We start from the raw sequence: 25995 nt of genomic DNA, 5'->3' as shown, positions 1-25995 counted from the left end.
AGATCGCCCAGATGCCTTTGTCTTTACTAGGGATGATGATCATATTCGGCAAAATTTGTGGAAAGAGCCAGTGGATCTGGTAAAACAAAAGGCTCATATTGAAAAAGGGATGATTTTCAGCTCGAAAAAAACATTGCAAAGGGCTGTTAAGATTTATTGCATCCAGGGGATGAGGGAGTTTAAAGTTGACGATTCCACACGAAAACTTTGGCGATTGGTCTGCAAGCGAAAGTATCAAGGCTGCGAATGGATGCTCGTGGTAAGGAAACTGCTGAAAAGATGTGGACTATTTCAAAGTTCTACACAAAGCACACTTGTGATATGGGTGACCTCCCAGATGATCATTGCAATCTAGATACTAATTTGATTGCGCGTGTATTAGTTGGCGACATTAGAGAAAACCCAAGGTATCCCCTTCGCCTAAGTTTCTTTTATTTTTTGTGTTAATATAATGTTCCTCGTTGTTATATCTTGATATTTCAAATTTTTCGGTACCCTATTAAAGACGTATTAGAGCGAGTCTTGAAAGTATATAACAAAACTGTCACTAGGAGGAAGGCGTATCTTGGGCGTAGGCGTGCACATGAAATAGTCTTCGGCAATTGGGAGGGCTCTTTCAAGACGTTGCCGAGATACATGGCTGCTCTACAACACTTCAATCATGGTCTTGTTGTTGAATGGAAGCTCGAATCGAAGCTGGTGTGCGGTAATATTTTTGATTTTGTATTTTGGGCCTTCAAACCATGCATTGATGGGTTTGCTCATTGTCGGCTTGTAATATCAATAGATGGAACACATGTGTACGGGAAGTATGACATAAAGCTGCTAATAGCGGTTGGAATGGATGCAAATGGAGCTATATTCCCTCTAGCTTTTGCAATTGCAGCTAATGAGAGCATTAGTACGTGGGGTATGTTTTTGGACTACTTAAGGCAACACGTTATTAAGGATCGCATGGGAATATGTGTGATATCAGACAGAAATATTGGCATATTGCACAATATGTTCAATTTGCAGGGGTGGCAACCACCCTTTGCCTACCATCGTTATTGTTTAAGGCATTTGAAGGCAAACTTGCAAAAGGCATATCGAATCCCAGCACTTTGCAATTGGATGTGGGCGGTGCAACGGAGAGCATCAGGAGAAGAAGTTTAACTTGCAAATGGACATTATTAGGCGGGCGAATGAGGAAGCCTTCCACTGGTTAAATGCAATTGATAAAGACAAATGGACATTACACCAGGATGAAGGTAGACGATGGGGTATGCGACAACAAACGGCTACGAGTCATTCAATGGCTTGTTGAAATACGCACGGGGACTACCGTCGCGCAATGGTGAGAATGACATTTAAGCGAGGTTGTGGAGCGGTTCGTCGATAGATCAAAAGAGGCCAAAGCACGTACGGCGAGAAGGTCTAAGATGGATGCCAAAACCGTTAAAACTGTTCGAGTACCACAAATATAAGGCTCAGAAACATGATCGGATGGAGTACAACCCTGCGGAGTGCATATTTGAACTCACAACAAGTGTGCACCAAGGTAAAGGAGGTAACGTTCACACAATTTGTGAGATTCCAAGAACATGCACATGCGGCAAGTGGCAATCATATCACGTACCATGTTCTCACGCCTTGAAGTGTTTTATCACAATGGGAAAGAACGCCTCCTCTTACATGGTGAGAATATACGGTTGAAAATTATGCAAAAACGTATCTTTGGAAGGTTCTACCCACTTGGTAGTGAGAGTTATTGGCCCCGGATCCATTTTCAATGGTTGCAAATAAAGCATTTATCCGTAAATTCAGAAAGAATGCATACTCGCGTATTCATAATGAAATGGATGTTCCACCGGGGAGATACACTCGAAAATGCTCATTTTGCAATTATGTTGGTCATGATAAGCGCAAGTGTCCCTTACGGCATGGTGGTCAAACTACATCTCGCGGTGGAAGTACCTCTCGGGGTGGAGGAAACTTTAGTGGTGGAAGTACCTCTAGTGGTGGTGGCACATCTCGCGGTGGTGGCGGAAGATCAACTCAAGAGCATTAATTGATGAATATTTTTTAAGTTTTTTTCAAGAATGTTGTGATTGTATTTTTAATATATCATGGGTTTCTTATTAATGAATTAGTGTGTTAAGTATTTTCATCTACTCAAGGTTATGAATGATGCAATTTAATTAAGTTTTTTTTTTTTTTTTTTTTTTGCATGAATTTGCCATTTTGACTAACTTTTGATTAATTATTAATGAACAAGTTTAAGTATTCGTAAAGAACTTCAAGCTAATGTCACCGATCCTTGAACGAAAATGGCGTTCGAGCACTTTTCAACCTCTAAAACGGTCATCCGAACTTTTGTGTATCCTTGATGTGTTGATCCTACCTAATTAATCGCACAAAAATAAGTAGGGTTCTATATAAAATATTGAAGTTTCGGGGTCCCGAAGCATGATTAATCTATGGTCAAAGTACGTTAAAAAGTGTAACGAAAGAAGGGTTAACCAAAAGAGCGGGGAAAAAAAAAAAAAAAACACTATAGCGCGATAAATTCTTGCGCTATAGCGATTAACGGAGCCGTGTCCGTTAACACTTTAGCGTAGTAATTTCTTGCGCTAAAGGCATTTTCGTAACATTTTTTTTTGTTGGGGTATTTTGGTCGAAACTGTTTTTTTTTTTAGGGCATTTTTTTTACCCCTCTTCGTCGTCCGTCGTGGGCCATTTTATATATAAAAAAAGAGTTAATCTCATATTAAAAAAATAAACAATGTCAAAAAAAAAGTTCAGACTTTGTATTCTTAGCAAACACTAATATAATAAAGTTTTAGATACGGAGCACAATAAAATGAGTTAAACGAAAAATATTTACTAAAAATTTAAAAATAGAAGTTCTTCATGGCCCCATATTAAACACCAACCAGTATTAAAAAAAAAAAAAAAAAAAAAAAGTGGAACCCACCACATCCAAACTCTTCGAAAAAAAATCCCATATATATTAAACAACAACTACTATTAAAAAAAAAAAAAATGAATCCCATATTGAAAAACAAACAATGTTAAAAAAAAGTGCTTAGAAAATCAAACAATTAAATCAATAATGATGGATTCATTTTACATGCGTATCAACCCATTAGTGGGAGACATGAAATTGACAAAGAACATACTTAAAATACTTATATATTAAAATAAGATAGAATTTATTTACTTTTTCATTTTCCTTACTCTAATAAATGTGAAAAGAGATTAATGTCATAAAAGAAAAAATAATATTAAATAGAGATCAAATAATTAATAAGGTAAATTAGTGAAATTCTAATTCTAATTGACGTTTCCTTAAAAAAACATGTAAAAAATAACATGACAAGTAAAATGAGTTAAACAAAAATATTTACTAAAAAATAAAAAATAGAAATTCTTCATTTAAATAGAAAATCAAATTTCTACTTCGTTTCATCTTAAACATATAAAATTAATATAATAATTTGAATTAGAATTATCCAAATCAAATTTTGATAAAAAAAATTATATGTATTACTTTACTATTACTACCGTATAGAAGAGCCTATTATAGAGGCAACATCGCCATCCGTATTCGGTCCTATTTTTTTACTTAAGAGTAAAAAAATCCTTTATATTACCAACTCTTCTAAAAAGTAGATAGAAATGCTTTATTATATTTATTATGTTTACTAAAATAAATATACTTAAAATATATATATTTAAAAAATAACATACAATTTAATTACTTTTATTTTTATTTTTATTCTTACTCTAATAAATGTGAAAAGAGATTAATATCAAATGAAGATCAAATAATGAATAAGATAAATTAGTCAAATTATAATTCTAATTCGCGTTTCCTTAAAAAACCATGCAAAAGACAACATGACAAGTAAAATGAGTTAAACCGAGAATATTTACAAAAAATTAAAAAAATAGCATTTCTTCGTTTAAATAAAAAATTAATTTCTACTTTGTTTCGTTTCAAACATGTAAAATTAATTTAATAATTTGAATTAGAATTATCCAAATCAAAATTTGATAAAAAATAATAAGTATTTTACACTTTTAAATTAATCGAATTAAAATTGAAAGTATGTTGATGCTTAAATATTGGGCATTATTTTATCTCAAAGAGAAGAAAAATAATTTTCTTTTAAACAAATCTTCTCTTTTAAAAAGTATTAATAAATTTTCGTAGCAAACACGAATAAAATAAAGTCTTAGATACGGAGCACAAACTACAATATTATATTAATCGTATTTTGAACATAGTATGTATGTGTGTATATATATATATATATATACAACTACAACTACATAGATACACTATAATCCAAAATGTTGGGCCCGTGCGCGGCACGGGCATAGGCCATCTAGTTCTATTAGAAGAGTGAGTTTGGTCGTCAACCACCCACTTTTCTAACCCACTATTCTAATATAGTAATAAATTAATTTAAAAAATAAAAAAATTAAGGTGGTGTTCAAATGAATAAGTAGGAGACAATTGCAAAAACAAAAAAAAAAAATAAGGTGGGGTCTATGTGAAGAAGTAGGAGACAATTGGAAAAAAATAGGATATTTAAATAATGATAATAAGTTCAGAAAATGGTAAAGATACGCTTAGAGAAAATTTAAAGGAGAGAAATTCAGGAAAAAAGAAATAATGATTTAAATCGAACACAAAAACCGCTGAAGAACTCATAAAACCAAAAGATTTAAAACTTATACCTTTGGGGAAGGATAAAAATGCACTAATTTTAGACACATGCGTCTCACACAAATAATGAGGAATAACATCAAGAAGACGAAATATAAACGGTCAAGAAACGTATACACATATACTTAAAAATTTAAGACTATAACAGATATATGGGAGAAGCGGACTAAGTAAAATAATTTATTGATATTTTCAATTAATTGAATTATAATACTTTCTATAATAAAAATTTCATAATTATATTATTAAAAGGTAATCTCTCTGTCCTAATTTATGTGACATACCTTGATTAGGCACGAAGTTTAAAAAAGAAAGGAAAAATCTTTGAAAGTTGTGGTCTAAACCAAGTCATAGATATTTGTGTCGATTTAAATCATTTCATTAAAGGTAAAAAGGAAAGTTTCAAGTTAAACATAAAAATATATCATTCTTTTTTAGACAGACTAAAAAGAAAAGTGTGGTACTATTTTTTTGTGTTGGGCCCATGTTAGCACGGACTTTCATCATCTAGTTTAACTTATATAGAAGCATGAGTTTGGAGGTGGTATCGTCGTCCACCTCCTACTCATGTTTAACTTTATTAGAAGAGTCGGTTGATCTACTTTATCGTCAATCTTTGGGCATTTATTTAAAGCCATTACCATTATTTACATAAAGAAGTCATGCCATTAACAGAATATTAAAAAAAATGTGTTTATTAATATTTAAAAGATTTTTATATCTTTTAATAAAATAAAAGTAAATTATGTTTAAAGTGTAGGAAATTATTACTAATAGTACGGTATATCTTATTAAGTAAGTTGTATTCATTTCTTATTAATAAGTTTCTAAAGATACATGTTTCAGAAATATTTATTCTCTATTTTAATCAAATGCGTGAATAAAGATATTCAAAGAAATATTTGTATTCTTTATTAAATTTAATAAAATAAATACATAATAGCTTCTTATTTATAATTGTAATTTATTTTTAATAATTAAATTTTAATATACTTAGTACAAATATACCTCATAGGGTGAAGGTGTATAATTTTCGTAGCATAGGAGGTATAAGTGTTTAATTTTAAAATATAAGGGGTGTACCCGAAACTGAGTCATAATAAGTTCATGAAAAATTAAAGCTAAACATAGAGAAAGCTAAACATAGAGAAAACTAAAAGAAAAAAGGTGGATTTAGATTGAACCCGTAAAACACTAAGACATATGTACACATTCTTTAAAAAGCATTAACATACAGTAGTTGTTTTGTAAAAAAAAATTTGTTTGTATTACATCCGGAGAGAGAGCAATTAGGAAAAAGGAATTATATGCAATTAATGGGATTTGAACCCTTCATTTCAATCGTGGAAGGCAAGGAGCTCGCCAAAGCTAGCGCTCAACCCCTTAGTCTGTACGTGAAAATATAGGATTATAACAAATGCTATTTGAATTGTCGACATGTTAGTTATTGGAGATTAAAATTCATTGTGAGGGCATTTATTTGAGTCATTACATAAAGATGTCATGCGTGGGGTCCTCAATGATGTAGTGATATTTTGCTTGGACCGGATCATTAATGCTCCATTTATATAAGCATAAATAATAAATATTTACAGTAAGATTTTTTATTTATTTCATTCGAAGAAAAAATTTCAGATATAAGGTATGATTAAATTTTACTTCCAAATTTGGTTATTGTACAAAATTAACAGAATATTAAAAAAAATGTGTTAATAAATATTTAAAAGATTTTTATATCTTTTAATAAAATAAAAATAAATTATGTTTAAAGTGTAGGAAATTATTACTAATAGTCTGGTATATCTTATTGAGTAAGTTGTATTCATTTCTTATTAATAAGTTTCTAAAGATACATGTTTCAGAAATATTTATTCTCTATTTTAATCAAATGCGTGAATAAAGATATTCAAAGAGATATTTATCTTCTTTATTAAATTTCATTAAATAAATACATAATAGCTTCTTATTTATAATTGTAATTTATTTTTAATAATTACATTTTAATGTACTTAGTACAGATATACCTCATAGGGTAAAGGTGTATAATTTTCGTAGCATAGGAGGTATAAGTGTTTAATTTTAAAATATAATGGGTGTATCAAAACTGAGTCATAATAAGTTCATGAAAAATTAAAGCTAAACATAGAGAAAACTAAAAGAAAAAAGGTGGATTTAGATTGACCCCCTAAAACACTAAGTCGTGTGTACGCATATTCTTTAAAAAAGATTAAGATACAGTAGTTGTTTTGTACTTTTTTTGTCAAAAAAAAAAAAAAAAACTCTTCGTATTACATCCGGAGAGAGAGTAATTAGGAAAAAGGAATTATATGCAATTAATGGGAATTGAACCCTTCATTTCAATCGTGGAAGGCAAGGAGTTCGCCATAGCTAGCTCTCAACCCCTTGGTCTGTACGTGAAAATATAGGATTATAACAAATGCTATTTGAATTGTAATGGTGTTTATGTAATAAAACTTTCATAATTTTGTTATCGACCGACTTTAAATTTTTTTTGTGTCGAACCCCGTATAATCAAAATTTTAAAAAAAAATTTGCAGCGGCTTCTCATTGTCTAGTAAAAGAAGCATGAGTTTGGAGGTGGTATCGTCGTCCACCTCCTACTCATGTTAAAAAAAAAAAGAAAAAAAAAAAAAAAGAAAGAAAGAGTAGACCCCATATTAAAAAATCAAGCAATATCTATGTAATTAAAAGTATCCTCATTAAGTCAATAATGGTGGGTTCATCATTACAGGCAAAAAATGCGTATCAACCCATTAGTGGGAGCAAAAAATGAAATCGTTATACAGCTAAAAAAACAGTTTGGAGGACCCCATATTATTCTTTTCTTCAAAAGGTTAAATAGTCAAACTATACAATTTCCTTTCTTTTCTTATATTAGCCTGATATCTAATCTAGATATTTAACTATTGTATTTGCTATTTCGCCACGTCATTTATTGTTATGTTTACTAAAATAAATATACTTAAAATATTTAATTTTAAAATAAGATAGAATTTAATTACTTTTTCATTTTTATTCTTACTCTAATAAATGTGAAAAGGGATTAATGTCGTAAAAGAAAAAATAATATTAAATGAAGATCAAATAATAAATAAGGTAAATTAGTCAAATTCTAATTCTAATTGACGTTTCCTTAAAAAAACGTGCAAAAGACAATACGACAAGTAAAATGAGCTAAACCAAGAATATTCACCAAAAATTAAACAGTAGTAGTTCTTCATTTAAATAAAAATCAAATTTCTACTTTGTTTCGTTTTAAACATGTAAAATTAATTTATTAATTTGAACTAATGTAAATTTGATTTAATTTTAGAATTATCCAAATCAAAATTTGATAAAAAAAATAATAAGTATTGTTTAGGTTCAATCTACATACATTAACAATAGAATATTTTACACCTTTAAATTAATCGAATTAAAATTCAAGTTATCAACTGATGCTTAAATATTGCTATTGTTTTGTCTCAAAGAGGGAAAATAGTTTCCTTTTAAACAAGTTCTCTTTTAAAAAGTATTAATAAATTTTTGCAAACTTTGTATTCATAGCAAACATTAATATAATAAAGTTTTGAATACGGAGCACAAACTACAATGTTATATTAATCATGTTTTGAACATACAACTTATTAGTAATATAAGTAAAAAAATTCAAGCGGATTTTTATTGAAAAAGATGACAAAATGATGAATAAAATAATTGCAATTTGAGAAATTATATAACCAATTAACATTGACCAGAACAAATTTTGAAATAAAAGAAAAATATATGGGTCAAAAAATTAATTTTATGTGTAACTATATAACGTAAACTTTAGTAGAATTTAAATTAAATTTTAAAGAAAATACATTTATGATGTGAGACTACACGATAATATTTCACTAAATTGATGTAAAAGATAAAAGTACTTATTAACAATATATCATTGTAATTATGAAAGAAGAACAGAAGCAAATATTGTATCATGCTAACAACATTTCTGCTATCTGTCGAGATAAATTACGCATTTGAATTATGCTTATTTGAACTTTCTAATTTTTATTTGTGAATGGTAAATAAGAAATGATTGATCTTCAGGAGAATAATGTATAATGACTCACGATTGTTGTATAAAATACAATTCAATCTAAGAAGCAAATATATATATCTTTGCAAACCTAATAAATCTATAGCATTAAGCGATAGTAAAAAGCAGATAGAATGTTAGATTCTTTGTGCTTTACAACTTAAGAAATGAATGTTCTCGTAATTAAAAAATAATAATTTATGTTACTTTATTAAATTATACTACTAAAGTTTTGGTTAGGATAAGTAGAATGTAAAGATTTCAATGGAACAAAAACTTTGAGATGAAATGAAACCAAATAATTCCTATACATACTTCTTTGAACGAAAATATAGTCATACTAATATTATGTTTGTCGTTAGCTCATATTAGGCCTATTGGGCCCGTGCTTCATCTAGTCTTTCGTATGAATTGACAACTCAATCCTTGAAGTTGACTTAAAATGACAATTACCCGACCCATTTAATTCTGATGTATATGGAGTTATGGACTTCTCCCTCTCTCACATGGATAACGTTAACAAAAGTTTTCGTCCGTCCATTTTTACTTGTCCATTATACAAAAAATAGATGTTTACTCTTATTTTTTGGTTTGAAAAATTAAAAGATAATTTACCATTCCTACTTTACCCTTATTATTAATTATTGGGTTGGAAATTTCAAAGAATTATTAATGGTTGAACAACCTTTAAAATATGTTTTCGTCTGCTTATTATTTAGATTCTAGTACTATGTGATTGTTTCTTTTATTCTGTATCTTATTATCTTATTATCTTATTAGCTTGTATATTATTATTGATTGTTCATCTCTCCTTGAGTCGGGAGCTTATTAAATCGCGTAAATTGTATATTATTACCGATGCTTGTTCATCTCTCTCCTTTAAAGCATGTTTTAGATGATTTATAATAATTAAGGGTGTCTCTCTAGACTTAAGAAATAAATTGTTAAAGAGCGTACGGGAAGAATAAACAATATCTTAGTTAGGTTAATAAAGCTCCTTCCCTAATCCTAAATGAACATGAGATACTCGTGCAGTCTCCTTTATGATAGGGATTAACTTGTGTTAACGCTTAAAATGTTGTTGTTGTTGTACTAACCTTTAAAGCATGTTTTAGATGATTTATAATAATTAAGGGTGATTAGTAAAATTTCTATTTTATTTATTCTCCTATTTATTATCCATCCCCATTTTTTGTTGTCAAAATAATATCCATTTAAAGTCAAGAAAATCCACATATGATTCCGAACAACTTGTTACAAGAAAACTTTCCACCATAAACGAAAATCAAGAAAAAAATGAAAAATCAGAAAGAAAAAGGAAAATTGTTAAAGAGAATATTAGCATGGGAAGAATAAACAATATCTTAGTTAGGTTAATATTGCAGAATTTGGAGAAAGCGAACACCAAAGCTCCTTCCCTAATCCTAAATGAAGCTTCCTTCACATTTGGGTTTGTTTGGATTAGATGAGCAAGTTGGTGTGATTTTTTTTTTTCAACTCCTAGTGAAGATGATGATGATGATGATGATAATGTTGATGAAGATGGTGAGAATTGGGTATGGGTTTTCGCATCCTTTAATGATAGTATCCAAGTTAACTTGTGTTAACGCTTAAAATTGGTTCGTTTAGGAAGATAGGTACGTAACCATTTTCATCAAATATTTAGAATGTAAGACTCAGTCTTGCCATTTAGAAGGAGAAGCAAACAGTTTGATTTTGTATATTATACGGTGTATTGATGCTAAAGAGATTGTGACCACCAATTTGAGGTCAAAAATTCCATCCCAAATGGTCAAAAAAAGTATTTTGAACTTGTAGACAAATCACACAAAAGTAACTTTTGAATTTTTTTGATAATAAGGTCATCAAATTATGTTATTGTTTCCAATAAAGTAAACCATTCCATTTTAGATGTAAGACCCCTTAACCCATATATAAATTATAAAATCTATTACCTTGCCACCATTTTTCGATACTCTAAAATTCTTGTTCAAATTAATATTTTTTATATTTTAATAATAAAATAGAAATATTCAATGTAATATTTCAAGCTATAAGAATAAAACAATATAACTGTTTAAGTATGCTATAAGACTTTCTTTGTTATATCAACTTATTTAGAACTATTTTGATTTTTTTATATTGCTCAAATCCAGAAGTTAAACATTTCACTCAATGGAAATGCTTGGACATAATTGAGAGACATGAGACGTTATATAGATGCATGATGCATGTTATTATTATTAGGTTGTAATAATTAGAATAAACTTGCTTTATTGGTAGCATATTTGGATAAATTTTATCAAGAATTTTTTTTTATATTGGATAACTACTTTGTAAAAATAAAAACATTTTTTACAATTAGCTATATATATGCTTTCTAAAACTTAATATATTACAATCGAAATAATAATTTTTTGTTCACAATTAGCCGTATAAAACATTTTTATATTAATTATAATCTACTTATTTATAAAACTTAAATAAAATTACAATATTACAAGTTCATCTCCAAGAATATAAATATAGTAAATATTATTTTTGATAATTTAAATTTTATATATCAAGAAAAATTATTTACAGTCAGCTAAAAAATCTATAGTTAAGTACCGTGCTGAGTTCTACTATCATTCAACCGTATCCTTTTATTGGTTACTTAGACACAATTTTGCAATACATTGAAACTTTTGTTCGAATTAATATTTTTCATATTCTGAAAATAAAGTAGAAATATTCAAATGAATTTGTTAATTTAAAAAATAGGCTAAGGGGACTTATGTCTAAAAATGAAATTGTTTACTTTATTAAAAATAATGACATAGTTTAATGACTTTATTGTCCAAAAAATTTAAAAGTTACTTTTGTAAAATTTCTCTACAAGTTCAATGATCATTCGTGACAATTTGAGAAATTGACTCAGATCATGTGCCACAAACCCTTAAATGGAATGTGGTACATATTTAAATTTTTTTGCATAAACAGCAATTGAAGTTTTTCATAATAGCAATATTTCAGAAAACAATCTACCAAATACCACCGCATGTACCAGATAATTTTATCCACAAAAGCCTACACGAGCAAGTGAAGAGAGAAATTACCTAATGGACTTTTGACATCTACTGAGATCTGAGTTCTCTTGTTTCTACCATTTACAATATTTCTAGACCTTTAGGACTATGAATATAAAGTTGGAAAAAGTTTGTAGCTTTAAGGAAAACTGATCTCCTGCACTCGGGTGTTCTTGTTTGAAAAAATATTTATGCATCTCCAATCTTTTTAAAAGCTAAAATTAGTACGTGAACACACTTATTTTAATAGATAAAAGGGCATATCCATTCAATGGTGATAAGCTGTTCAAGGATTGCAGATCCTCATTGGAAAATTAAGCAAACAACAGAAAAGCAACTTCACAGTATGTCAATTTTACAAACCCATCCAACAAATAGCCACACGTCCAAGATGCTGCAGTACTTTGTGGTATCAGGTTCCAAACTACTACTAATCCTACATTCTGACATATTTTTCTTTATTTACATAAAGGGTGAGGGGAAAGACAAATAAATGGCGAATTCGTAACATATCATACTCACCATATATACTCTTTTCTGCGTCATCACCGCTCATAAAGTACAAGTAACCAAGCCAAGAATGAATTGCCTGAGCAAAGCTATGCCACAGTGAGGTTACCTCGCATGTACGATGCAAGAAATGAACACGTGGCATGAGAAAATGCTGGCCTGAAACCTCCGTCAGTGCAGAGTAGCTTCTAATTACTGGATGCTGCCCCCCGAGAAGCCTGATTGACCAGCAGGCTCCAATTTCCACGACCATAGGGGCCATTCCCTTGCTCACTTCCAGTGCTCGGGGCAAAATACACAGATGATCCATGGCCATTGCCTGTTGAGAAAATGTGGCTGTGTCCTTTGTGCATGTCTTGAACTGTAGAGCCTTCCTTTCCTCCTTGATCAGAACTCCCGGAACCTGACGAGTTGCCAGAGTGAGTTGGAACGGTTGCCCCATATTTTTTAGTCTCCTCTGGTGTACAGTCCATGTCATTGAGCTTTTTAGTATTCAGAAAACGGCCTCCAGATCCCCTTGCCCTTCTCATAGCGTGTTGATGCCGAGATTCATGCAAATATGGCTAACAATTACAAACAAACCAATGTTAGTTTAACCAACAAGCCTTCCTGGAACCAGTGACGACATATTATAGGCACTAAACTGTTACATCTCGGAGATTTCGGATTGTTGCATTGTGAGTAGACTAATGCGAGCTTAAGGTGAATATGAAGTCCTTACAAGGATAAGGAAAGTATTAGATAGCTTAAAGTGTGTACCATAGGATTTTGAAGTCATATGAATATGTGAAACTAAGTTCGTTGGAGGGAGTGAGATGTAAGTCATGTTTGGAAAGGTTTTCGCCGTAATTGAGCTAATATTTATTTAGTAATCTCTTGAGGAGGGGCTATGGGGCCTCTTGTATGGTTAATGATGTGTTATGTAAGTGTTAATAAGGTTCCATAAGGATTTGAGATCAAGCGAATCAACGAAAACAATTTTGGAAAAGGTGAGTTATACGACCACTTATACGGTCCGTATAAGGGTCCGTATAACAGTTACAGTGAAGGGTCATCACTGGTGGTATTATACGGTCACTTATACGGACCGTATAAAATTATACGGACCGTATAAGTGTCCGTATAATCACGTCGGGCAGCTTTATTTTCTTGTTATAAATAGATGACCCAAGTTCCTATTTTTCATTTCCCATCTTCCCCACAACTCTTGAGAGCTCTAGAATATTCCACACACCATATCAACACAAATCCAAGAGAAGGCAAGAATTAAGATATCCATGTGTTGGAAGACTTGCTAGGGTTAGTAGACTTCAAGAACTTCTTGGGTATTGAAGCTAGGGTTTTCATACAAGTTGATAACTTGCTCCAACGCTCATTTTTATGAGGTAAAAGGTTAGTCTTCATGCTTATTTCATGTTATTAAGAATGCTTAGTTGTTGAATAACTTGGGTGAAAGGAGAAAGTAGAAGATGAGGTCTAAATGTAGATTTCATGATGTTTGTGAGTAGTAAACTAACTTGAGTCATGATTCTTAGTATGCTATGGATATAATCTTGCTATGAAGGGTATTAATGATGACAAGGAAGTGTTGTATAAAATTGTGCAAAGGGTGGATGTGAAGTTGTTGATGTAAGTTGAATATGAGAATGAACTTTGAGACTTAATTGAATATGACTACTTGAGTAGGATATTGTGGATGTTATTATAGTTGTTTGGGGGTTGTTTTGCGATATGGTGGAAGTCGATGAAATAGGGAAATGCGCAATTTTTTTGTTAGCTCATGATTTATTCTAGTTTGAATTTAAGAGTGTCCTTAGAACTTAACCTTGGTATGAATCCTTTTAAATGTAGATTTTTCAAGCTTTGGCGGTGAACATTAGATAGTTGAGAAGACAAAGAGGTATGTAAGTCTAACCCTTCTTCTTAAGGCATGTTCCCATTTGTCGTATACCTTCACATGAATTCCATAACGTCTTCCATGATGACTTCATTTCCTAGAATCATTAAGGCTCACAGTTCTTGATATTCCCATGACACTATTGGTCCCATCCTATGATAGTTGATCTTCTAAGGAAAGGTATAATGAAAATGACGATGATGATGTTGATGATACTTATGTACTCCTATGCATATGCATGTATATATATCTAAGTATGACTATTAAGAATACCGAGCTTATATGGCCGGGTATGATATCTATTGTGCGCACACCACTGCAGTTGGGTACGGATAACACTGAGCCTTGCTAGGGCCAGGTATGTATAACACCGACCTTGTTATGGTCGGGTACGTAAGACACCGAACCTCTATGGTCGGGTATGATACTACTATATGTATAAGTGTATGTAATGGAAGGTTCCCATTAGAAAAAGGGTAAGCGAATATGATGAACGTCGCTAGAGGTATAAATGGCTCTATCACCCCATGACTCTTCCTTCTTAGGTTATCGTTCATGCTTCTATTATGTTATTGATTATGCTTTACATACTCAGTACATTATCCGTACTGATGTCCTTTTATTTGTGGACGTTGCGTCATGCCCGTTGTGGACGAAAGAGATAGACTCGACCCACAGTTGCTTGTTCGCAGGGCTGAGTAAAGAGCTCCATTTGATTCGGAGCTGCAGCTGTTGGTACTATTCTTTTGTGTATATACATATGGGCATGGCGGGGCCCTGTCCCGTCCTTATGATGATGTTTCATACTCTTCTTAGAGGCTCGTAGACAGTCATGTATAGTAGATGTCTTTTGCCTTGTCGGCTCATATTTTTGGTATATTATTTTGTAAGCCTTGTCGGCTTGTGTATATGTATATGGGCGTAGTTGTTGAAGTGATATAAAAGTGTTTTAGCCGTTGAAAATGGTATTATTGAGGCATAGAGTTTGTTGATAAGCCATGTGGCTCACCTAGGTATGAATGTGAATGTGCGACGAGAGGTGCCCGGGTGGGTTAGCTCCGGGTGCCCGTCATGGCCCTCCGGTTGAGTCGTGACATAAACGCCAAAATGCAGCAATCTGCATACAGAATTGTTGATCTAATGAATGTCCTAGAAGGTTTCAGTGGTACTACTACAGATCCTGAAACCATCAGATGGAAACATGACAGTGATGGGAAATTTTCAAAAGCAGAAGCTACAAAAAGGAAGCAGAGCTGCAGCCTCAGATTAGGCCAGGCCCATGGAAGCAGTTTTGGAAAAATATGGCACCAACAAAGGTTAAGTGTTTTACTTGGTTGGTTGTCACTTGTCAAGAAAGCTTGCCTCACTCATGAGAGATTACAGAGAAGGAAGTTTCATATTGCTTCCAGGTGTTCCTTATGTTGTGAGAAAGGAGAGAGACTAATAGCCATCTATTTCTTCACTGTAAATTCACCTCCCAACTATGGTCTTTGTTCTTTAGTCTAACGGAGATCAGATGGACTATGCCTGAGCATACAGCAGACCTTAAGCTGTTGGATTAGGAAAGGGGGCAATAAGAGCCAGAAGAAACGGTGGAGATTAATTCCATCATGTATCTGGCAGACAATATGGAGGGAGAGGAATGGAAGATGTTTCGAAGACAAAGTTAACGCATCCAGAAAGTTAAAGGAAGATGCATTGCTACATTTTATTTTTGGTGTAAAGAACATTGCATAGAAGTTGAACAGTTGGTAGATCTTTTAGGTTCTCTGTAAGTACTATAGGCTGTTCTTAACAACTTTTTGGAGGTCTCCAGCATGTCCTTAATGCTGAGGAATACAACTTACCAGTTTCAAAAAAAAAATAAAAAAAAAATATATATATATAAAAGAGAAGTTCTTATAAAAGCCACCTTTCGTGCAGCATCACAAGGACCTTCACATATATAAGTTATTTCTGCACTAATAGGGGTAAACCAAGTCAAGAATACATGACAAGAGGCGATTCGAGCCACCAAAGGAGCAATAGCTCCAACAAAGGGGGATCAAAGGGGAATCAACAGGGAGGGGAATTAAAAAAAAAAGTCAAGAATACATCTTAATTCCTTCTCTCACAGTCTATGAAAAAACTATTAAGAATAATAATGATCCTTTTGTTGAGAAAATCTTGAGACTTTAGCCCACTGATTTAGAATTCAACAAAGCAAAGATACAACGAACCACAACATAGGAATTTTTCTTTAGAAGGCCATATACTACATTTATAAAACAGACCGAGAAATAAAGGTCGTTTGACGTATCAAAACATAACAATCCTGAGGCAACATAACATATCAACCTCTCTCTAACTGTGTGCGTGTATCACTGTTAATCGTGCAGAGTAATTAATAAGCCTAGGTTGACCTTCAAAGGGAAATGAAAAAAAAGAGAGCTAATAACTAGTGCCCATATGTCATAACAACACACCAAATTCTTAGATAATGTTTTGAATTTTTTTTTTTTTTTTTGTCATTAACAACAAACCAAATTCTTAGGTAATTTAAAATTCTTAGATAATGTTTTGAAATTATTTGAAAAATAACCTCACTTGTCATTATTTGAAATTCTTAGACAAATAACCATTTACTCTTGCGTTGTGAAGTAACATCACAAGGATGGGCTATTTTTATTAGCCTAGCCAAGGAGAATGGACAATGCCAGAAAATACAACAGACCTTTTAAGCTGTTGGATTAGAAGGGCGGTAGCAAAAGTCAAAAGAAGCGGTGGAAAACAGTTCCAGCCTGTATTTGGTGGACCATTTGGAAGAAGAGAAATGATCAGATCTTTGAGAATAGATGCAACTCCATACAAAAGATCAAACGGAAATGTGTGTCTTTGTGTTTTTGGTGTAAAGAACAGTGTATAGAGGATGAAGTACAGTTAGTGGATTTCTTAGGTGTTTTGTAAGTACTTTTTTTAATCAGGAACGATGTTCTAATATGTTTTGTAAGTACTTTCGCTTTCCAATACCATGGAACTTCATACATTTACTAATATAATAACCTGAAAGTTTAAGTGATATAAAGAATATGTCCAAAAAAAGATAATATAGGTCTGCTCCGTGTTGGGAAGAAAAAAATGGAGGTGAAGTGCTTCCCAAGACTGATTATACCTTTCTCGCTTTAATAGCTTTCCTTTCAAGCTCTGCTTTAGCTCTTATCTGTCTTCGCCTTAAAATTCCGTGGTACTGTTTTGCATTCACATAGACAGGTTCCTCTTCCATGTCAAGAGGCAAAGGCATTCGGGCATGATGAATTTCAAATAAGTGAGGATGTACCTGACAACACACCAAATTTTTAGGCAATGTTTTGCTTTATCAATAATTTGCTTTCAAAGCGAAAGAATTTCAAATATAGCTGCAATTCAAGTGGGATAATACAGAGTTCAAAGTGCAGAAGCTAAAGGCCAAAGGCTAGTACCATGTACAAATGCATTCAACTCCACGGATCAATGAGTGTGAGAATTAAACGCAATTAATTGTATACAAATATAGCATTGAGTTACCAACCAAAAAAGTACTTTGAATAAACGTAACCAGTCAATAACAAGAAAACATGATTAGCAAATATCACATGACAACAGTTCCTTACTAACATATTACCCTCACATCCAGTAAAACCAGAATAAGCACTCATTTCTACTTGACAAAGACGGTGCTTAAGAAAGGTGCTACTATGACAGCCACAACACAGCCACAACACTGTTTCTTTTCACTAGTCTAAGCAAGAAAGTGAGAGAACACAAACATAACGACATAAAAAAAACGAGAAAGCGCAGAAGTTGATGGCATATAACTATCAGTATCTACAAAAAGACGCTGGAGAAATTTGTTCTTACAGGTGCGCCATAAGTCATCATTCCCCCGTACTGCATATCTGGATATGGATATGACGTCAGCATCTGCAAAAATAGGTAACTGAATAAATCTTTCGAATTCTAGTAGACTGTCAATCATGGAAAGAATGGAACTGCCAATTTGACTTCAACTGATGACAACCAGCTAGATGTAATTGTGGACGTCAGTTGTTGAAAAAGAGAGTGGGAAGAGGAAATAACTTACAGCTGAATGACCTGTGAGTTCCTTCTGCTGCTCACCCATGATGGCAGCAGTTGTGGGTACAATATGCTTGAGGTGCTGCTTGTATTGCTCGTTATTTCCATCTAATCCTGAAAATATAAATTACATCACTAATAAAAAGCCACATGCAAATCAAGATTCAGAAAAAGTAAAATCAAGATAAACACATTTCGCAATGATTAAGATACTTCATGACATCATTATAGGCAGTAAATCACCTATACCTCAATCTCAAACTAGTCGATATTGGCTATAGGAATTCTCCGTATCCATAAACCTCTATTCAGACCTAATTGATTCCACTACCAAATACTTCTTCATTGGGAGTTCCCTAAATCTAACACATATTCCTATACAGACGTCCTGTATGGATATACAAATTTCAAGCCTGAGTTACTCTTGGACCTTTGGACCTAAACAACCAAGCTTTAATTCTAACTAGTTGATTTCGCCTCTATGAATTCTACCTTTGCCTCCGCTGTGGTATAGCTAAGCTCATGGCTCTTAAGATTGGACATCGTTTCAGACAAATCCCTCTATATTCTTAGATCTATCCCGTTCGCTTTTTATCTCATCAATCATCGTAGTGTCACACATATGTACCGATGTATATCGAGATCTATGTAGGACATACTCTAACCATCCCGTGCAAACTTTCCTCACTTTATCCTCTAAGAGTGCTACAAGCACCATCTATCGGATGTGATCATTTTAAATCTTCTCCAACCAATCAAATCATATATAAACACGCATCCATCTTAACATTTTCATTTCCAAGGCATTATCATGTGGATATGATCGGCCTCAGAGGATTCCTCCCATATAACGTTATTGGTCTTATAACTGTCATACGGAACATCACTCACTTAGTATATTTATACAACACAACAATCGAACATGACTCCTCTATTTCAGCCAACCTATTTTATTACGGGTGTAAGAAGTAAGAACTTCATATAACGCACAATTATACTGAAAAGTTCAGCTTAACACTCTCACTGAATCAAAGATGCAACAGACAGGAAACTCATACTTCTATTGGATCCTTTCCCCACTTGTCACAATCAAGAATCAACAGCTTGATAGCCAAAACTTCCGAAGTGTAGACAAGAGTGGCAAATGGCTCCTCAAGTAGGTCAAACAATGTAGAGGATGTCCTCCATAGCAAAATCCATCCAATTTTTTGTTATTCCGGGTTAGAAGAAGTATCAATGCAGTGGAAATGCTTCCAAGATTTGTGTTTACTCTATAAGCTGTTCCGTAATATATATGAATCTATTCTCCACTAAATTGTCACTTAAGCAGCCACCAGCTCTGCTGAGTGCTGATCCAATATGTAGCTCTTCAACTTATCAAATTTCCACTCCCGGTCAAGGAGCAAAATATCAGTCATCTAGATACCACTTCTTTACCAAGTTCTCTAAATATTGCCTGTGCTATCAACTTTATCCAGGAAAGTATATCTCAAAAATGATTCCGCCAGTTAATTTCACCAAAACCAGAAGCAAACTATTACCCAAAAGACTCATCTAGATACCAACTCTTGACCAAGTTCTCTAAAAATTGCCTGTTCAGACACTATTCACTTTATCCAGAGGTTTAGCTCAAAATGATTCCCCGAGTTAATTTCACCCAAACCAATAACTAACTGCTAAGACATGGTGAAAACTCTTCTCAATTGTGGTTGGTATGGAAGTGATTGGAGGTGGTGGCTGGTGATTGGCGGTTCTATTAGGTCTTATCACCATTTACATAAAAGTCAGACTGCTTACAAGGCTATTGGTTCAGCATCATTAAATTACTGAGTCAGTTGTAAAAGGAACACGTTCAGGCAAAACACAAGCTGCAGATGGAGTACTCCAAATTGTGAAGGTCTAACACAAGAAATGGCAAATATGCAAGAAACTTGAAGGATTGTTCCTACCTTCACTATCATAATATCTTGACACAGCAAAATATAAGAACAACAGGGAGGTCAATAATTGTGGCAGAAACACATTGAGTTCAACTAGTTGAAGCTCAAGCTGCAAGTAATCAGCTAAATTTGGTCGCATGACATATATTTCTATGCTTCAACATCAAAATAGAGTACATTTCAGTGAAAAGAAGACTTCATTTCTAGTTTGGTAACTATGGTTTTCACCTTTTTTCAGGAATTATCATCAGAAGACAGCAGTGCCGTTGATTCATAAATTGGATACAGGTAGAAACTAAGGATGAAATATTCACACTGTATATCTAATGGAATATACCAGATTCTGTGGCTAGAGCCTTTGTTTCTTTTTCCTTGTTGCCACCTTCCGCATTCCCCTGGGCAACGCCATTTTGATTTGTCAAAGGCGTAGTATTATCACCATAACCTTGCCACCATGGTTGCATTTGGGTAGTTGATTGTGAGGTAATTCGCAGCCCGGTCTCCAGCTGCCGGCCATCATGTTTAGCAATAGTAGGCATTATTAGACTCTGCCCCAAGTAATTACAATCTACTCAAAAGTTCACAGGATAGACTTTGTTAGTAAGAACACTCGATACCTCACAAAGCTGAATAATAGAAGCAATCCAACTTGGACAGACATCAAAACTCATCTTTTTGTATCATGCAGTGCTATAGACAGCTATCTGAAGCAACTACATGCTATCTGAATCTTTGTCAACCATTCAGGCACTTAATTTTTCTAAAAGATTTTTACGTGTCAAACTATTTTTCTGAAAAACGATTTTCTTTAGCCGAGGGTCTATCGGAACAGCCTCTCTACAAAGATAGGGGTAAGGTCTGCGTACACCCACCCTCCCCAGACCCCACTAGTGGGAATATACTAGGTATGTTGTTGTTGTTGTAGTATTTTTAGAACGTGAATTAAGTGCTGAAGCATTTGCCAACTCTGGATATAATTTATCTCGGACTGATGTATTCTCAAGTATGTACAAATGCATAAAGAAGGTTCTCTAGGACTTCATCCCCAACAAACAAGTTTTGCCATTTTTTTAACTGAAAACTTGTACCTTACAGCAAAAACAGTAGCATTGTCCACAGCTACCATATTCCGCTATAAACCCATAAAGGGAACTGAAACGAACGTATACAGAGCTGTGGTCTAATGACATGACAAGAGACAATTACTTCTTTTATATATAGACCATCACATAAATCCATTTTTTTTCATCTAATAAGATTTATTCCTGGGTAAGGCCGTGAACAGAGCTTTTCCAGTTCGTATGGGATAAGGCTTCGGAGAACTGCTAAAATTGAAGTCCCCTTATGTGACATCTGAATCTACTGCTCAAGTGATCGGCTTGGTAGACAAGCTATTTTCCGCATTGTAAGTGAATGGTATTAGTTAAGTGGAATCAATACGACAAAGTGCATAATCCCCGGGAACCAGATTATGCGGACAAGGGACCAGAAAAGCTAAAAGCAAATATCTGATCCACAAAATAGAAAAGCTCGTATTTCTCTTTTCCCTTTGTTTACTTTAGTATATCTGGTAGTTTTTAGCTTCAAGGTTTCAATCATGTCATATATTGTCTTTTCAAACCAAGGTCCATTAACAGATCTTTGAGAGGTTAAGAAAGGATCTCACTACTTTACCTGCAATTAAACATCAGTCAGAATTATTACACCTAAACCTCAATTCTGCAAATAAATGTAATACACAAGCAAAAATGAATATATCTAACTCAGTGAAGCTGAGACCACACCAAAGCTCATTATTGTAACCCTTATTAACCATTAGAATTCACCATTAAAATCACCAAGAAAAAAAAAACCCAATAGTCAAATAAGCACCAAGGATGCATAAACCAACCATTTTGCACAGAAAAACAGAAACCAAACAACAAGGTACATCCAATTTCCCTAATTATATTTCTTTCGTACAAAAATTCAAACTTTTACCGATCAGAGTTTAAGGGCAAAAACTTTACCAATACTAAGATTGGCCAGACAAAAGATCCAGTACACCAATTAGAATTGACCCAATTTAGAAACCCCAATTGAGTATTTAAGAAATTGAAAATTAAAAACATAGAAAAATAGAAACTTGCCTTTCTTTTCTGAGGATGACAGCAGTTCCCTTCTAGCAAAGCTCACAAATTTCGTTTGTGTCTATACTACATATACAAAGCTAAAAAAAGAAGTTGTTGATGTCTCGAGATTATACATACATGCAAATATATATATGCATCTACATATAGAAGATAATAGACACCTAATCCTATAAGTATACTACAGTAACATTTATTGTTATAGAGAGAAAGTGGGGGGTGAGAGATTCACTGTGTTCTTGTTTTTGTTTTTGGAATTTTTATGTGTATATTGTCACGCCAAAGTCGCTTTCCATGTCTCTGTTAAGGAAAAACTTTTTATATCATTAGCTAATTCTTGATTATTTACATTTTATTATGTTGTTGTGTGGTTGAATGACTAAAATACCCTTGAGGATAAATAAACTGAAATACTTAACACCCATTTTTGGAAGTTTTCAGATTTGAACTGGTTATCGATGAAAATTGGAGGTTTCAGGACCACTTACCTAACTTGAGTTTGAGGTAAAGTAACTCATACTTTTTCTCTGGTGTTGAAATCATAATTATGCTTCTTTTTTGCTTTGCTAAATTTGCATAAGAATCCAACTCAAAGCTAGTACTATTCTTTTAAATTTTTGGGTCTTCTTAGTAATTTTAAAGATGCTTTATTTGATAGTAATTGGAGATGAAACTCGCAGAATGATAATCAATATAATGAAAAAGTGATTGTTTTCTGTTATTTTGTTTTAACTAGAAATAACATTGAGAATATCTTCTAAATTATACAAAGTAATGGTTAAGATGGATAGATTGAAGATCAAATTTTAAAATTTGCATTTCACCACATGGAATTTTTTAATAGTAAGGGTTTAAATTAAATTAAGTTCGTCATTTAATTTGTTTTTGAAAAGATAACTTCAATGCTTTTTAAAATTTCGGCACGAGTCACATGTAATAACTAATTATGTTAATTTTTGTATTTTTCACTAGAAAAGACAAAAACTGCTTTAAATTACTAGCAATGCTTTTATATATATATATATATATATATATATATATAAAGGATCATTTTGAGCGAACCTCCAATAATAGATATAGATGATTTTTGGATTTTCTGAATCTTCTGTTATTCATCTTTAATTTATTTAGTTTCAAATATTTATTTTTGAACGAGGCAGAGTGTTGTCCAGTCAAGAACTTTGACGTTCAGATGATGAAAGTTGCAGAATGTATGGGCATATTAGACGAGATAGGATTAAAAATGAAGGTATCCGAGACAAGGCGGAATTAAGTGGTTTTGATGGAGGACAAGATGCGGGAAGCAAGGCTGAGATGGTTCAGGCGCGTGAAGAGGAGATGTGCAGATGACCCAGTGCGTAGGTGCGAGAGTTTGGCTATGGATGGTTTCATGAGAGGTAGAGGTAGGTCGAATAAGTATTGGGGAGACTGTGATTAGATAGGACATGTCGCAGTTGCGGCTTACCAAAGACATGACCTTGGATAAGAGGGTGTGGAGGGCACAGGGGTAGAAGGTTAGTTGGTAGTAGAGCGTTTCCTTGCTTATCCTTTCTTATCAGTATTCGTAGTATTTTTTCCTGTAGTTTCTTGTCTTTCGATTTATGTCACTATCTAATGTCTCTTGTTCTTGCTTAGCATATTGTTTTATTGTAGTTATTGTTCCTTTTCCTTTTTGACCTGCTTTGTTTTTGCTTTATTTTGAGCCGGGGGTCTATTGAAAACAACATCTCTATCTCTAAAAGTAGGGGTAAGGCCTGCGTACCATCTATCCTCTTCTGACCTCACTTATGAAATTATACTGGGTATGTTATTATTATTATATTCATTTTTCTTTCACAATTTTAAAGTCATTCAAAGAGAAAAAGTAAGGAGATTTCAAGCATCCTTATCTCTCTTTTTCCTTCATATATGATACTTTCCTAATAAAATTGTCAACGGAACGTGTTCGTGACTTTTGAGTGCATGACTTATCTTTCAAATGTAAATTAATACTATTATTTGGAACCATTTTTTGTTCGTGAAAAAGTCAAATCCACTTACGAGGATAACTATAAGACAGACCAATAGAATCATACTTCCCATAAAACATGATATAACATATGAAATGCTGAAAAAGAGAATCTATGTACTTCTTTTATTAAATAAATATCACGAATCTGTAACATGGTAAGAAAAAAATGATTAATGCTCTTCCTTTTTACCATTTTTGTTTAACTTGCATTATCCATTAGCCGCCCTCCAATATAAAAATTTGTCCACTAAAATGACGGTCATGAAACTTACCAGGAGAAAGGATTAAATAAGGTGACTATCAAGAAGTGTTGAATCTTCATTTATGCCAAAAGACTCAAAATTATCCAATGCTTTTGTAGTGACTCATCTATATCTATTTTGGTACGCTTTTTTATAAAAATAAAAGTTCACGTTGACATTTACTTCATATTATACTATATCATGTTATAAAATTAAAAGAGCAGATCGCATGTTCCCTCAGTTCCACTATATTCATGGAACATTTTGTTGTTTTTCTTATTTTTTTTCACCCGGTATTTGATATTCGGGTTCGTAATTCAGATTCGTCTTTGAAAATCTCACTACGAGGTAAAATCTTTCATTGCAAAGATAACAAAATACTCTGCATCAACACGGGATCAGCTAGTTAAGGATGGAAGAATATGTACCTCTCCGCATTAATTCACGTCGGTGAACACTTTATATTTTAGTTGGGAAGTTAAACTTTAATTTAAATTATTTAGATAAAAGGAGTAATTGTTTTCACTATTATCCATTAGCCGGCCTCCGATAAAAATTTGTCCACTAAAGTAATTGCCATAAAACTACAAGGAGAAATTAAAAAGAGATAATTAGATGACTACGAGTCACAACAAAAAGATATGTCGACTTTATTTTATGTCAAAAAGTTTCAAAAAACTCCAATGCTTTTGTATTTACCCATCTATCTACTTTGCTACACTTTATTCAAAAGTGCATGTTCCCTCAAACGCACTATCCCTTTCATGGCATGTACTTAAGTTTAAAATTAATAGTGTTCAAGAATTTATTCTTTAGAAATTAAACTTTTAAAAATGTTCAAACAATAATCCTTTAATTTTCAGTATTATGTTCTTCATCCTAGCGCGTTTCCGAATTAAAGAAAGGTATAGTAAATACTATTCGGTATGAAGTTTAAGATTTTAAAAATCAAAAGATAAGTATTCAAAGGCAATACAATTTCAATCACAAATAGTGCTATCATTAATTCTTCTGATGGCTAATACGCGGTTCAACTCAAATCGACTTATGCTCTTCTGGAGACCATATCGTTCATGTTATCATTAATAAATAGATCAAATTACTAGTTATTTGAGTTCTGATAATCTTAATTCCGATTTAAACGACGAATTTTTTATGAATGTAAGCATCAAGTAATTATTCAGTCAATCAAGTCATTATATATATAATGGAGAAAAAAAAACTTTTAACTGTGCCTACTAGAAATATGATAGATGGATGAGTCTCTAAACAATTAAATATACAAAATAAAAAATTGACACCAAA

At 32.8% G+C, this 25995-nt stretch overlaps 1 protein-coding gene across 3 annotated transcripts; it reads right to left on the bottom strand.

Moving 5' to 3' along the window:
- Positions 1-12107: 12107 nt before the first annotated feature.
- Positions 12108-22700, bottom strand: LOC132063149 (nuclear transcription factor Y subunit A-1-like). Of its 3 annotated transcripts, none has more exons than XM_059455588.1 (6): positions 22438-22700; positions 20646-20876; positions 18376-18482; positions 18153-18215; positions 17428-17592; positions 12108-12942 (listed from the first exon to the last, which is right to left on the bottom strand). In XM_059455588.1, exons 2-6 carry the CDS (start codon positions 20845-20847, stop codon positions 12568-12570), a joined length of 912 nt encoding a protein of 303 aa, XP_059311571.1. In that variant the 5' UTR covers positions 20848-20876; positions 22438-22700; the 3' UTR covers positions 12108-12567. The 3 variants fall into 3 exon arrangements, with proteins under 3 accessions (XP_059311571.1, XP_059311572.1, XP_059311570.1); XM_059455589.1 differs by having other exon boundaries at positions 20646-20814; XM_059455587.1 differs by lacking the exon at positions 22438-22700 and adding an exon at positions 20926-20994 and having other exon boundaries at positions 20646-20814.
- Positions 22701-25995: the final 3295 nt, after the last annotated feature.

The sequence above is a fragment of the Lycium ferocissimum genome, chromosome 7 (assembly GCF_029784015.1).
Source record: "Lycium ferocissimum isolate CSIRO_LF1 chromosome 7, AGI_CSIRO_Lferr_CH_V1, whole genome shotgun sequence".
Taxonomy (NCBI): Eukaryota; Viridiplantae; Streptophyta; class Magnoliopsida; order Solanales; family Solanaceae; genus Lycium; species Lycium ferocissimum.
The sequence above is the reverse complement of the archived record's forward strand: the minus strand, read 5'-3'. Positions and strand labels throughout refer to the sequence as shown.